We start from the raw sequence: 16,780 nt of genomic DNA on the forward strand, positions 1-16,780 counted from the left end.
TAGGATCTTATTTGTCCGTTTAATTGCTGATCAAAATGTATTCCTGAGTTCTAAAGTGCTACATGTCTCTGCTTAGAATTAAATACATAAAGTAACAAGCTAAAGTTAAGTGCCACTCTCCTTAGTTTATCCCTTGACACCACTATTAACAATTTCTGCATTTTCCAAACAGAGAGAAATCATTACTTTAAGAAAAAATGGCTTTCACATTTAAAGATTTCTAAGCAAACCGTCACCTAAATACATAAACATCCATCTGCATATTCTTTAATTATCTACTTTTCAAATCCACCCACAAGCCATAACTTTATATTCAATCTGTTCAACAGTTAAATATACAATTAAAATGATACTTTTCAGTAGCCTGGGAAAGAAAAAAGAGTCTTGGTTTTCATCCTACCATCCAACAATTACTAAAATCTATTAAATTCATAGTGTCAGTGACAACAGCAGTTATGTGCTTTACTCACCTCCTTAATAGCATCTTCATTAGGAAGAATGGAACATAAGCATGTAATATAGGCTTGCTGAAAAGATGACACATTTGAAATTTCTTTAGATTCTGCACATAGTTTTGATAAAGCAGTAGCCTGGGGAATGCAGTTAGATTTCAACAAATGTTTTATTCGCATTTGTAGAAAGAAAGGTCCTTCTTGTGCAATCAACTTATTGACTAGAAAAAAGGAAAAATAAAATACTTTGATAACATAACATGTCAAAGCAGTAAAGATGAAAGTTTGGTATCTTTTGTTGTTGTTTGTTTTTAGTGGATAAAAAGTCAGTTGATTTAACTGGGAAATTCATTCTGATCTCAATACTCATTAATAGAGCAAAGAACAAAATAAGTTAATTTTGCTAATCATTCCCACATTACTTAGTAGTTTTATTTTGAACACTAAACCTTCAATAAAGATATAAACATTTCATCAAAATTCATTATTTGATCTTCTCTTCCCTCATTTTCTGATAAGGACAGTAAGGAATAGTAAAATGAACTATTATCATAAGTACAGGGAAGAAGGCAAGTATCCTGTGTAGTATAACAACTACCACGTGACCACTTATGAGACACCAAGCTCTAAGCTGAATGTTTTTATATACCTCTCATTTATTCTTCACACCACCACCAAGGCAAGTATTATTATCCCCAGTAAGGTTAGGAAAATTAATACTCAGAGAAATTAGGTAACTTGCCAAGGATTCCAAAGCCAGTGGTGGTCTTTCCTCTAAACCAGGCATTTCTCAAAGTGTGTTCCACCGACCAAAAGACCTGAGAGATAGCCCTAGAAAAAAAAAGGATTCCTTGGTCAAATCTCTGAACAGTCCTGCAATAAAGAAAACTGTTCACTTTTATTTAACCCAATGTTTCCCAAACTGATTTGACCAGAGAACCCTTTTACACACATCATTAGTACAATGTAAAATCCATGTTCCTGGTTCAGTACACACTTTGGAAAATGCTGCTCTGAGCAGTACGGAATATCAAGTACCTGAACACTGATGGGTACAGAGGTCTGGACAAGTCCTCAATTTATGACTAGTAAATACTTAACAAGCTTGTGGTATCATTACATAGTAATATATAAAGAACAGAGGTGGGAACATACATGTCAAGACGAACGGCAAGTGAACAAACTACTTTAGGTGGTTCACCTAAATGTCGTTTCTCAAACTTGAAAGTGCCTTCCAGATCACTTGGGGAATCTTATTAAAATGCAGATTCTAATTCTGTAGGTCTGGGATGGGATCTGAGACTGTGCTTTGCTAACAAGCCTCTCAGGTGACAGCCATGCTGTTAGGTCTACAGGCCACAAGTGGAATAGAACTCATTATTACTAATAATAAACCATGAGGAGAGGAGCAGAGAGAGGCAACCACTGGCCCAATCTTAACTACATATCAGAATCAACTGAAAGAAATTTTTAAATTCTCTTTAAAAAAATAAGCAACACCATATATGCACGTAACACAAAATTCAAAAGACACACAAAAAGGTATACAGGTAAAAGTTGTCTCCCTTTTACCCTGACTCCAGGCTCCTAGTCTCTCTCCCTAAGAAACAACAACCATTTCCAATTTCTTGTTTATCCTTCCAGAACATTCTGAGTACAGAAGACATATTTCTTTTCCCACTTAATATATCATATAGGTCATTCTATCACATCACTATACATTCAGAGCTACTTCAATACTTTTAACAACTGATTTTTATTCCACTGTATGGATGTACTATAATTAACTTAACCAATTCCCTCCCAATACACTTGCAAGTTGTTTCCAATCTCTAGCAATAATCAATAACACTACAATTTATGGCCTTGTACAGAGGCCATTTCACACATGTACACATTTCACACCTATAGAAAAAATTCCTAGACATGAAACTGCTACCAAACTCATCTCCAGAGACTGTATCAATTTATACTCCCAGCACTTACAGGTGAAAAGTGCCTGCTTCCTGTGGCACTTCAAAAAGGTCAGCATTCCAGAGCTCCAACTCTGCAGATTTTGATTTATCAGGTGGAGCTTGGACTTTGGTGTGTGTGTGTGTGCATGTGCACGTGCTGGTTTTAAATTCCATAGATACTCTTAACACACAGTCAAGGTCAAAAAGAAAACCGATCACTTGCACTTAGGCTTTTCCATTTTAGTCCCAAAAGCACTAAATTCCACCAAATGAACTCACAATCATATTTCCCACTCAAATAGCTCCTCCTCAGTCTCCACTTCTAATTCAGTAATGGTATTCTCTTAATCAGAAAGAAATGAAATTCTGGCATTATCCTTCCTTGCCAACTCCTTTTTTCCAAGGAAATCAACTTAGTTACTGTGCCCCAGCAATTCTTTTTAAAATTCTCTCCAATTTAATTCCTCTATATTATTTCCTCCCACATCTGTCACCCTACATCCTAGTCAGCCTAACATCAGATTCTGCTGTTTATCTGCTCTACCAGGTTGTATGCATTTCCACAAATCCCGCACTTGAAAAAAAGGCATGTAATCTACACAACCCATCCCCTTCTAAATTCTTCTAAAAGAAGTACTTCTTTTACACGCTTAGTTTCTCTTTAAGTACAGTAATAAAGGATTTGAGTGTACAAAGGTTAAGATCTTAGATTCTGGAATCACCAAATCTGAGGTTGAATTATGACTCACATATGCTAGCTGTGAGACCCTGGGACAAATTAACTGACCTTTCTGAGCTTTCAAGTTTCTTCATCTGTGAAAAGTTTAGTAACAGCTACCTCACAGAGATGAAAGAATCATAAATGCAATACTAGTAGTGCAGGTAAGACACTGAGCACAGGGCCAGGCAGAGTAAACACTCAATACTAGTCACTATTATTTGTCTGCTATTTCCCTTATTACACTGTCAGCAATTTGTGAGCCAATATCATGTCTTAATTTTCGTATTCCCTACAGCACTAATCGCAATGCCTTATATATTACAGATGTTTAATAAAAACACATATTTAGCAACCAAAAGGTTGCTTTTAATCAATCAAAAACTTTTAAATATCTCATCATCTGGGCTCAAATTCTGCATCCACAATTTTAACTACGTGGCCTTAGGCATGTGTTATCTCTCACCTGTTTAATGGATTAAATGAGATGGAAAGTACTAATACAGTGCTCAGCATATAACAGGCAGTCTATAAATCATAGCTATTATTTTTATGATAAAACTATTTTATTCAACATATTACAACCACAGTTAAACTACTGTATCAATTTTTAACACATAGATCAGTCTTGCATTTTAAAAAGCATTTTAAGTTAAAATCAGTCTTAACTATACTTTTAAAAAGGAAATCATCCATACACTTCAATATTTAAAATGATACAATAAAGTGTACACCGAGAAGTCTACCAATTGTGATCCTTTATTTACTTTTTAAAACATTTTAATACACAAAAAAATTTTAATCATATATCCTCTCCATCTAGATTCAACAATTGAACTGGTCCACCATATTTGTCTAGCTTTTCTTTTTCTGAGCCATTTAAAAGTAAGTTGCAAACATCATGACAGTTTGCCTCTTGTGTATTTCATTGTGTAAAAAATGGTAGGTAACATTTAAGGTCCAGCTTTAAAAGTTTGCTTTTTTCCTTTTTAACAGAAAAGACTTTTTGTTTTTACTAAAGGCTCAGATAGCATATGACAGACAATTCATAAAATGGCTACAGAGGTAGGTAGTAGAAGGGAACCAAAAAATAAATTGGGGTGGGAAAGAAAACCAACCAGAAAGAGGTAATAGCTGGCTGGTTCCTTCTTAGCTTGATTTAGGGAAGGAAGTTAGTGCCTCTGAACAATTAGGATGATTCCTTCCTTCAACCCTTGGTAGGGGAGAGAGGGGGAAAAAAGCAAAAGGTTGTTGCTTTGGCCCTCCAGAGTCTCAAGGAAAGTGCAGAAAAGTCAGTGTTTTAGTGTCATGAATTATGGGAAAGGGAGCAGGAAGGTGCTGGGTAAGGTACAGGTCAGATGGAAAAACTGGCAGATACCAGATGGTAGCTCTGAGTATCCTTTGAATTGGAATCACTCCATTACAGTGGAAGGAGGGTCTACAGGGTTTATGGGCCTGAGGTCTCTGGGGCTGTGGGCCACTGCCATTGCCGCTGGGGCAGTTTTGTGAGCACTGGGGCTCAGGCCAGGAACCATCAGTGGGAACTTGGCTGGGTTTAGTCTCACCATCCCTGCCTTCTGTGGTGGGCTGATAGGGGGTACTGGGGTAGAAAGCCCTTTGATACCTGGGTGGGAGGGCTCACTCATTTCCTTGCTGATCATGACAGGGAGAAGTGTCAACAACCGGTACTTATTACATACTTCAGTAATAAACTGCTTTTTATTTTTTATTTGGTGGGGGGGGGATACAAAATTCAAGAATTCACAGCAGGAAAAATTATAAAGTCCACCTAATAGACTTTTTTTTACTTCAAAAAACTAAGAGTTACCTGGAGGTTAAAAAATCTGTACTTTTATGCTTCTGATTACTACGTTACTGAAAAAAGGCAAGCAATGAAATGATAGTCTCTGCTTTCTAGCATCAAATATACTAACATCTGGGCTGCAGGGCCAGTGGAACTATAAAGGAGGTTTTCTAATCTTTGACCAGAAATTGTTAAGGGCCAACTGAGAAAGGAAGCAGGCCTACCACTTACACTGTAGTTCTCAGAATAATTTCTTACATGTGTTGGTATCCTACACCCCATTCAGAGTTTTACAGATAGTGAGTGCTTAATCTTTACTGAATATATAGGATACCATGGGATATTAGGTAAACAGTGCTTCTCCCTATTTCCTGATTTTTCTCTACGTGAAAAGAAATTAAGTGCTGTTAACCCCTGAGGTGAAGTGATATATTTGATTAGTGCACTGGGGAAGATAAATTGGGGACATTTAATGTAACTGCATCCTTTTTCCTCTTGGGCTCAGGCCTGTCTACAGGGACCATATGTTTTCTACTCTTGTCAAGCCTTATCTGGACTAGGATCCGCCTAATTCTGGGATCCTTCTGCAACTATTTGGTTCTGTCCTCTAACAACTTTTACTACTAATAAAGATGATATTTTGCCTCCATCTGCCTATGTTTACAAAAGGATGCCATTTTTATTGGGAACCTCAATAGAAAACAATAAATACCAGTCTCTTTTCTCTTTAACAGTTCTTTTCCTTATTCATTTCTTTTCTTGTCAGTATAACTAATAAGCAGTAGAATTATCAGAGAAAAGGGATCAAAAGAAAATGAGAATTCTTATTGCCAATCTTCTCACTATACAGAAAAACCCAAACAGCATGTATACAGTAGGCTGTTAAACCTGAAGGAATAAGCTAACTAGGACATTTTAAGACATCAGCATTCAAATGGGCTGTCTGAGACTTGAACTAAAGATGTAACAAAAGTGTAAATAAAATCGTTCTGAAACTCATTTTTATTCCAGAAACATACTTAGCAGAATGTGATCCTTTTAAATTTTTCACTAACTTCAAGCAAATGAAATCCTAATTGTTGGTCATGTAAAATGAGATATTTTGTGTGTCTAAAGTACAAATGTTAACTCAAATTCATAAATCTGGTTTTAAACTGACAACTTTACAAACAAAAATCTTTCTCTGCATTTCTTTACAAACACTTAAGTTCCAAAATTTCATAAATTTAAAATAAAAAGCAATTTTTTTCATAGTCCTTAGCTATAGTAACCAGGAAACAAAATATAAGCAAACCTATACTATAGATCAAAGACTGGAAGCAGATTATTCATTTCTATCTCAGGAACTCTGTATATTGTTATTCAATGCAACATTTTAAAATAAGTACAAATGGATACTTTTAAAACACTGATTAAAACTAGAACTCAATAAAAAAAAGTTTTAAAAACTGATTAAAAATTCAAGAATCCTTAGGCAAAACATTAAATGCTAATGGTATAATAGTAATACCATTATATATATATATAAAATACCACATATATATATAAATAATACCATAATAGTAATAGCAATAGTTTTTTAGTATTCAAAGGAGAACAGAATGACTGGGTATAGATACACAGGTGAAATTCACAAAATTTTAATCCATAAATAAATTTTGTTTCTCTTAGAACCTCCTTCAATAGTTAGTATAGTTTTAGCTTACCTTCCTCTGTTTCTACTGGCTGTTGAGACAGAATTTTAAGAAGAATAGGGTTTTTCCACACCCCCTCCTTGGTAACATGAACCAATATTTGCAGGTTATTATTCCCAAATTCCAATAATGCATCATGTGACTCCTAAAAAAAAAAACCAACACACAGCATACCTAGAAAACAGGCTCATAAGCAATATAAAAAGTAGTTTTGCCTTCTCAATATATCTGGAAGTCCATGAAAAGACCTGTATCTTGGATTTTCTAAAAATAAATAAGTAGGAAAAAACTATCCTCAAAGCTTTGTGAAATTGTTGCTGCTTTTTTAAACTGAAACTAGGGGATTTTCACTAAGTTAAAAAGCACCTGTAAAATGTTTTCCTAAATTCCCCTTAGGTAAAATTATCACAATTCAACTTACATCCTTAAATTACTAAATTATTTTAAGGCCACTGATTGGTACAGCTTTCTTTTAAAGGATTCTGCAGTATTCACACAGGCAACTTATTCCTTCTAATAGAAATATGACTTAATGACATCTATTGTTATATATATTTTTAATTATTTAAGTTCTTCTATCAAATGGCTTTTTAAATGACAGTGGCTCTAGATAAAATGTCATGGAAAGTCTAGGTTATTAGCTATCATTCCATCTCCTCAGAAAACAAAATGTAACTGCTAGTTTGTTCTTTAAAATACTTTATAAACACAAAGGGTGGGGAGGAAAGGGGGCAAAAATTTAACTTGACATAAATGGTTAAGTATATATGTCTCACTGTCCTCCATTACTAGTGAGGATTATTGGTTGTTCTCATAGTCTAAAATTTTAACTTGTTTTCCCTGATTTTAGGCTGCTAAAATTCTCAAAGAACATAAGCTTTCATTGATAGCAGTATTCCTTTGGAAATACAGGTTAAAAATCCTCACAGACCTAAGAATATAATCTTATATTCACTTAAGTGGAATATAAAAACTAACTTTATTTTCCCCCCTTAACTTTCATGTCAGAATGATAGGGTTTTAACACACACACACCCTCTCTCTCAATCCTTTTCCTCCCAATATGCTGAGTTTTTCTGCTGAGAAAGAGTTTAAAATATATAATTGACACAGAAGTGGTATTTCCAATTAACAGTTAACTAACTGCAATGTTTAAATACTGCAATTTTCCTTTAATGGCCTGAACTGTCCTCAGGCTTCATTTTGCTTTATTTAGGACAACAGGCATTTACATTGCAATGAAGATTCCACGTGAAATTTCAGAATTTGCTGTATTTGGTTACCATTATTTGTAATATCTAACAGACCATACCATTACACCTTAGCAGAATACTCTCACCTACCATGATACACAGGAACTAAAATAAAAGACCATAGTTTGTGGTAAAAACAAAAAGTTTTCTAAATTTTTCATCTGTTCAATATATAGTTTATTCTGAGTAAGAATGATGTGCGTAATTCTTTATTACCAATAGATATATATTTATTATACCAAAATTACTTTTTAAAAGTAGCACTGAATACTCTTTTAGAACTACAATGGAATTTTTAAAATAATTTTAAAACTTAGAATTCTTTATCTTTTAAGGTAAAACTATCCTGAGTCCACATCTTGAAATCTACAATACAGAAATATTACCACAAGATGTTCACTATTTATAATAAACAGCAAAGAGATTTGGCCAAATAATTTATGGTGCAATCATGTAACAGAATAACAGGAATCATCAAGGAAGATCTACATATGCAATCCTAGACAAATGTCCATGACAAAATTAAGTTTTTTAAAAGCTGCAAAAAACAGGATCTCATTTTTGTTTATTAAAAAATCCATATCAGAGTATATTTTTATATCCATAAAGAAAAGGTCTGGAAATATTACACAGCTGTAAACAGCAGTTGAAAATGTCCCATCTATACCCTGCTCTAGTAAAACTATTCTCTTAGCAAAAGTATCCTCAAAACCGTCTGCTGCCTTGTCCATTTATCACCTAAAATAAGAAAACTTCAGGGTTTTATCTCTCAGATTTCAACAGGAACCATGTCATATTTATCTGTACCTCTACTGGATTTATTTTATTGCAGACACATTCAAAAACGTATCCTAAATGTCTGATAAACACTGGGAAAAGCTACACAGGTGGGAGAAAAAAGGTACATATTTTACTCAGGCATATAATCTAAGAAAAGAATGAAAAAATATGAGAAATACTCTCTCTGCAAAGGATACTAATACAAATAATAGTAAAAGCCCTAATAAGAATTAGTACATTTGACCTACTAGACGGTCTTATGCCAGGACAATACTACTAGCAGGCCTGAAAACACAGAGTGACAAAATCAATGTGGTATGTATGAAAGATACTTTTAACAGTTGTATGAATATGTGAAGAATTAGGACCACATTATAGGGATTTAAAAAGGCCAAGAACATGACAAAGAATTCTCCCAAAGAGAAAATGGATTTAGATTAACATTACATCATTTCATTTTGGGTTACATATCCCAAAGGAAAGAAATTTCCAGATAATGAGGTGTGTCTGTTAACATGCAAATCTTTACCCATGCCTACATGAAACAGGTCCAGGCTACGAAGGAGTCTGTGTTCAAGAAATCAGTTAAACAAAGCAAGCTCTAGGTATGAGGCTAGGTGTAACTTTGGGCAAACTAACCTCACTATGCCTGTCTCCCCATTTGTAAATGGAGATTCAAATGATCTCTATGTTATAAGGTCTGCAATTTGATTGAAAGATACAAAACGTAAAACTTAATGTAGATCAGTGTTTGGGACATAATTAATGATAATAAATAAATGGTAGCTATTTTACTTATTATGTCTATTTTCTTTAAATAGTCTTTCTATCTCTACCAGTACCAGGCAAATTTGCTTCCTGTTGCTGGCAGTGCACTTGCTTGTCCTCCTACCTCACTCTCTCCTCCCCAACTTGCTACTTTCTGACCTGCTCATCTAAGAACGCTGATAATCAAGCTAACAGGAGAGCCAGCGTAGCTCTCCTGTAAATAAAATCGATGAATAGAATCTCTGATGACTATTCTGGTTGTTTAAGAGATTTAGCATTATAAGTCCCTGAAAGGTTAGGGGGAAATTACCAGATAAGTGTACTATGAATGATCCAAATACCTTATAACCATATACAATTTGATATTTTTAATAGTTTTATTCTAAAACATTGTTTTTGAAGAATGAAAACTTTTTTGTTGATTTCTAACTATGTAAAGGCTAACAAAACCAAATGAAAGAAAAAAAACATTTTTAACACATTCCCTTCATATGGAAGGCTTCTTTCTCACAAATTAGAACTTATTTTTGTTCTCATTTCCAATTTTAGTTTGCTGGAAAAAATTAACTAGGTATTTTGGACAACTAAATAGAATACTTTTTTGAGCCCAAACCAACTCACCTGTAGAGACTGAAGGAAGAGTACCCAGGTTTCACACGGCAGTTCACTTTCAGACACTGAAAGCAGTAATTCAAAACAACTCCTACAATATAAATAAGTCAGTCAGTATGTAAAGGTGGTTATAGTCATAGTCAAGTACAGTATGACAGTAATACTAAATATACATTTTCTGTTTATTTAGACCATTTTAAATTTGCTTCTCACTCTTTAAAATTTTTCTTCAACAGTTACATTAACTTTTCAACTTTAAAAAAGAAAAGAAAACTTTAAGTCTTTGTAATTATACTGTCGCTTTGGTACACTGCTAAAAATATAAACCTTTTAGAAATCACATTCTCAACAGTTTTTATTTAGTTTATTAGGTTGTAGGGAGGGTACCCATATAGGAATCATTCTGATTCTAGAAGGCAAAAACAAGGACCACACAGACTAAAATTTATCCTACCAAACAATCTGTAAATTGAATCAAGCTGATTCTCCAACTAAAAACTAGTATCTGTTGTATTTTTCCAATTAGCAAATAAAATTATAATAAAAGTATAATTTTGTCTGCTTTTAGACGGCCAAATATTAAAACAGCAGCTAAATTATCATGGATTTTTGGGAGGGTGAAAATCTTATACTGTACCCTGTATTTTCTGCTAGTAAAATTCTTAGTTCGAATTATATAATTGAACTGCAGAATTTCACAGTGTTTCCCCACCAAAGTGTTCCTCAAAGATCCCTACAGTTTCCAGATGCTCTGTCACTTAAACTGACCTATACCTAAGGACAGAGAGAAAATGCATCATTCTTGAATTCTAAGTGTTGAGTAGGAAAAAAGACTCTAGGGGCAACTAACGATTACACTGCTTGGCTGGAACTTCACTTATACCTTATCTTCTGAAAATGTGAATATGAAGGCTCAGAGCAAAGGAAATTTCATTCCAAATGAATGATGGTGCTTTGAAAAATGTGATGCCATAGTAAAGAGAAGTCAGGCAAACATTACAACCAAAAATACTCAATTTTAAGAATGATTTAAGTTCTTAAACTTACAGTACTAATCTGCCAAGCACTAAGAGGACATCTTCACACTCAGTAGTTAAATACGGGCGAGCACTGGCAAAGCTTTGGATGGCAAGTCGATATACCTCCAGAAGATACACAATATGTTCTGATGCATTCTTGTTGCTTGCATATTGCAATAAGGTCTGAAAAATAAAGATAAAGTTTTAATTATTAAAAAAAATAAAGACAGTGAAGCAAACAGACTTTGTTCTCAAATGCACTACCCCTTCCTTTGTTTCTAACAGATACATATACCTTTTATTTGTCTTTTTAGGCTCTGGTTTGTTTAGAGGATTCTATTTTCATCACTTAATGAATTGTTTCTGATGAGTTACAGAAAAGGCAGAACTGCTCTTCTGACATGAGAATAAATCTAAGAATAGAGCCACAAAATGCCTATAATTATTCTCACTAGAGGTCTGGAGTTACCATCTCTGAAATTCAACAATGAGTTTCATTAATACAACATTAAATAGAGCACCAATACTACATGCCAAACACTAGCTATACAAGAATTAGACTATGATCCCTGCCTTATACAAGAAAAGACTTATTCCTGAATATGGCCCTCAGCTCTACAGCTCCATAAAATCCATTTTTTTTCTAGACACAGAGAACTGATTGGCTTAATTTACACTTACCAATTTATAAAAGATTGAGGTTATATTTTTATTTTTAATGAAGTTTATTTCAAAAAGTCAACATATATGCCAAATGCCAGTTTGTTTATAATGGGGGATAGTCATAGTACTACCTAGGGTACCCTATTCTCCATACTTTGATATCTAAGAGGTTATCCGGTGAGTTCAAAATCTAAAACAAAAGAAAATGGAGCCACAATAAAGCCTTATAAATTACCTGTGTCTAACAGTAAGAATATATTCAAATTATAATGGAAAGTAAGATCATGTTCTCTCTGGACAGTGTGGAAAATCTGCCTCTAACAACTGAATAGGTTTTGCTTTGCTTAATTGATATATCTTGTTAAGACTTGAATTATGCAAGGTTTTTTCCCCTCTAGAATATACATTCTCACTGGGCTAGAGAGTTAGGGCTACTTCAGAGGGCAACTTTTTCTTCAGTGAATTACATATGATTTGAATTAATTGCCCCTAGAATAGTCTCTTCAAGGATTCTTATAACCTCCTGTCTTCTGATTTTTCTGCCTAGCAAACTACAAACAGCTGTGGTGGCACTGCAGCATTCCACTGATTTTCTGCAATTTCTACAATAATAGCCCCTCTATCAGCTCTGATAATAAAGAACTGACCGGTCTTGATTACTCAGAAAAAAAATTACAGGGACATCTATGATAAACTATTTTTACCATATACAGTAAAAGCTCTCGTAATACATTGGAATATCTGATCTTTACATATTTGAATGATTAAGCCAGTTAAGCTATTTTAGTACACCTATTCAATTAAATATCTTGCTGCTTTATCAGTCACTTTAGAGAAGTGGGCTCTTTTCAGAAGTGGGCTGTATTTTCAGAAGAGTGCTTGTCCTGATTTAACCAAACCCCAAATTTTAATAAAATAAGAAAAAAACTGAGTAACAGAGGATCACAAAACTGACCCCATAACAATCTTTTCTAGCTAAATGACTAGAGAGAAGGAATGTAGACTTGTGTGCTTATTTATTATGTAAATAATATTTCACATAATCTCTCTTAAGAAATTTATTAAAATCTATGTCAGAAAGAAATTCGTTTTGGGTAACAAACTACCTATTGTCTGCACTGGTTAATCTGAAAACCAGAGAGCTTTAAAATTTATATTCAGTACCAGATTTTATGCTCCTTGAGGTCAGATATTATCTTATCAATCTTTATAGGCCTAACACTCCTCCACCTGCTTCCACCCCCATAGGATATTCTCAAGTTTCACTAAATGTTTACTGAATACATTTACCACTTTACTGAGTAAATTCACCATTTTATTCATTTGACAAATATTTAATGATAGCCTAAGGTGCGGGGGGGCAGGGGAAGATATGGGGGCCTATCCTGGTGGATCTTTCAGAATGAGTCAACACAACATGATAGTTGAAACCACACATGCAAATTAACCAACTGCAGACTAAAGTATGCAAAGAGAAGGGAGTGCAAACAGATGAGGTTGTTCTTTCCACAGTCCACCTTCCCACTCAGAAGCTGCTGCCACCAATCTAATATCTTCTGACACAGACATTCCATTAAGACTCCCAACAAGTTACATAATTTCAAAGATTCAAAATCCCATAGGTTTTATGTTTACAGTTTGCCCTATACTGATTTATATATTTTTTTATATTCCTAAATCATTTTCCCCTTGTGCGTTAACTGAATTAAATAGTGAGGTCTCCTTAACATATCCACTATGCACATACTCTGGACATATGAAGAATTACTGGAATAATCATCTTCACTACCACCTTTTTTAAAAATGCAAGAGTAAGCTGAATGAATTATAGCCATCCAAATAACATTTTAAGTACCTCATGTAATCCATCAGAAGCCATAAAGAAAAATGGAGGTCTCTTATTTCTCTTTAGAAATTTAAATTTTAGACATCAGCAAAACAGAACAACAAAGGGGCAATAAATGACAAACCCTCAACTTCACTGGCATTCTTCAGAGGCCAAATTAATGGCCTCTTTATTTTTGTTTCCATAAACTCACTTATTCTACAAAGCTTACTATGCGGCAATACTGTGCTGGGTACTGGAGATGGAGACTATTCCTGCCGTTAAAGAAGTAGGTATATGGAGAGGTGAAATAAATTAGCCCAATAAGGCACTTTGATGATTTTAAATATTTTTACTGGGGTGCTCTCATACGTATCCCAAACCCTCAAGTCCTTTCTACATACTTCAACTTCCTGTTAGACATTTCCATCTGGATGTTCTATTCAAATCTAAAATTCAAGATGTTGAAAACAAACATCTTTCCCAGCAAATATGCTCTTTCTTCTATGTTCCATCTGCCTCTTTTCAGGAGCCAGAGCTAAAAAAAACTATCTTTGAAACCACCACACCAAAGTTGGATTCAACCTCAGAAATACCTTTGTCTCCTGATCTTATGCTTTACTTCTACAGCGAATGACATGTATCAGGCCCCCAACATCCCTCACCTGGAATATTACAATAGTTTACTTCTCTAGGCTAACTACCCTCCAGTTTTGTATATGTGCTATAATCAGAACTTATTCGTACATAATAAATTAATGCACAGAAAAAAAACGAAGTAACTCAGCTAATATGATTACTAGCACTGGGGCAATAGTAGGATTACAAAGAATTTTTTAATATATTTTTGAACTTCTCTCTAAATTTTCTTTAATAAGTCTTACTACATTTACAATGAAGGAAAGAATACCTCCCCTCACCCCAATTCTATCTGCATTCCTCACTACATAGTTTCAAAGAGGCTAGCAGCAGCCAGACTATTCTCTGAAACTACTGAGAAGGGAGCATTTTTTTCAGGATGGTCATATTTCATGCAGGGATGCATTTCAATTTAAAACTCAAATAGTTCAGCACTAATTCTCCCAGTGGTATAATATATATAATCACAGTTATTATTTCAGAGCACACAGTATGTGCTAGACATTTTCCTAAGAGCTTTATATGCTACTAAACACTTGACACAGCAACCCTACGAGCTAAGTGATTTATCATCAGCCCATTTAAAAAATGAAGAAACAAAAGCACAACTATTTTACGTGTGTGTTTAAATTCTGCTTTTCCCCCCTAAGCATTACCTTTCATCTTTTGCAGCAAGTAGTATCATGGTCATCATTTGGCCTTCTTCCTAAGAGTTTACAGCATCTAATCTCCATTTAAAGTGACTGCTGTGGAAAGTTTTCCAGCAATGGTGCTGATTAACACCTCATACTTTAGAATGCTGGTAATTCACAAAGAAATGACAAAAGGTATCTGGTACTTATTGTCAAAGCTGCATGTCCTATGGTAATAGGAAATTATATGACTTAACAGAGGAGGATTTACATTATTTCAAATCTTGCATATAAAGTGAGAAACTGTACTGATTTTAATTCTTCAACATATGAAATTCCCAGAATTAAATAGATTTGAGTAAAATGTGATTGCACAATGGCAGACAGATTTCCAGCAGAGGAATTCTGAAGTACGGGTCAAGTTTGAAAATGCAAAAATGAGGGCAACAGGACTCTAAGTAGACAGCAACTTGAACAAAGTCAGAAAAAACTACTAGAACAAAAATAGGGCAAATGATGACAAGACTTAACATCACTCAGTGAGGAAACACAAGAGGTTCCTCTCAAAGAGACTAAGCTGGGTGTGAGATGAAATGGAATGCGAAAAGAACAGCTGGCTGCTTGGGAAAGTAGCTAAAGTAAAACTTTAAAGTCTTTTATATATGTTGCTATTAGGCCCCACCTCACACTTCCTATATTGGTTACAGTTGGTTTCTTAAACCCAGAACTATGACTTACTTATTATTACTCTATTTACCTACCTATTCATCTATCCTGATTTAATTCCACTGGAATTCAATGGCATATTAAAATGGATTACACAACATGACCAAGTGGGATTTATTTCTTCAATTCAAGGATGGTTCAACATATGAAAATTCATCAGGGTAGTATACCACATTTAGAGAACGAAAAGAAAAACCTCACATGATCATCTCAACTGATTCAGAAAGGGTATGTGAAAAATTCAACAACTTTTCATGATAAAAAAAAAAAAAAACTCAACAAACTAGGAACAGAAAAAAACTACATCAACATAATATAGACCATAAATAGAAAATCCTAACATTATACTAAATGGTGAAAGACCAAAGCTTTTCCTTTAAGATCAGGAACAAGAATGCCAACATTCACCACTTCTATTCAACATAGTACTGGAAGTCCTAGTGAGAGCAATTAGGCAAGAAAAAGAAATAAAAGGCATCCAAATTGGAAAGAAAGGTAAAAGTATCACTGTTTGTAGATGACATGATTTTCTATGCAGAAAATGCCAAAGACTCCACACACACAAAAGTATTCAAATAACCAAATTCAGCCAAGTTGTAGGATACAAAATCAACACACAAAAATCAGCTGTGTTTTTATACACCAACAATGAATAATATGGAAAGAAAGTCAACTATTCCACTTACAACCACATCGGAAATACAGTTAGGAATAAACTTAACCAAGGAAGTAAAAGACCTGCACACTGCAAACTACAAAAACTTGATGAAAAAAATTAAAGACACAAACAAATGGCAAGACATGACGTGGAAATGTTCATGGATTGAAAGATTTAATACTGTTAAGAGGTCAATATTACACAAAGCAATCCGCAGATTCAATGCAATTCCTATCAAAATTCCAAAGACCCTCCCCCAATACACCCTTTTTAAGCCAAAACAGAAAAAACCCATCCTAAGGTCAATACAGAATCTCAAGGGACACTGAATTGCCAAAACAAGCTTGAATAAGGACAAAGTTGTAGATTTCACACTTCCTGACTTCAAAATTTACTACGAAGCTACAGTAATCAAAGCAGTGTGTACTGGTTGTAAAGACAGACATACCGAACAACAAAAAAGAACAGTTTCAAAATAAACCCTTGCATATATGACCAAATGATTTTCCACAAGGGTGCCAAGACCATTTAATGGAGGAGAGGATCATCTTTTCAAAAATGGTGTTGGGAAAACTGGATATC

At 34.4% G+C, this 16,780-nt stretch overlaps 1 protein-coding gene across 1 annotated transcript in view; it reads right to left on the minus strand.

Annotated features, from left to right (window-relative positions):
- The window catches only part of RLF (RLF zinc finger), a 71,622-nt gene that overhangs the window by 33,146 nt on the left and 21,696 nt on the right, over positions 1-16,780 (minus strand). The window contains exons 2-5 of the mRNA XM_074376732.1: positions 11,084-11,238; positions 10,046-10,127; positions 6,636-6,768; positions 471-673 (exon numbers count right to left, since the gene is read on the minus strand). Of these exons, the coding sequence (XP_074232833.1) occupies positions 471-673; positions 6,636-6,768; positions 10,046-10,127; positions 11,084-11,238 (573 nt within the window). The remainder of the gene's footprint in view (positions 1-470; positions 674-6,635; positions 6,769-10,045; positions 10,128-11,083; positions 11,239-16,780) is intronic.

The sequence above is a fragment of the Camelus bactrianus genome, chromosome 13 (genome assembly GCF_048773025.1).
Source record: "Camelus bactrianus isolate YW-2024 breed Bactrian camel chromosome 13, ASM4877302v1, whole genome shotgun sequence".
Lineage (NCBI taxonomy): Eukaryota > Metazoa > Chordata > Mammalia > Artiodactyla > Camelidae > Camelus > Camelus bactrianus.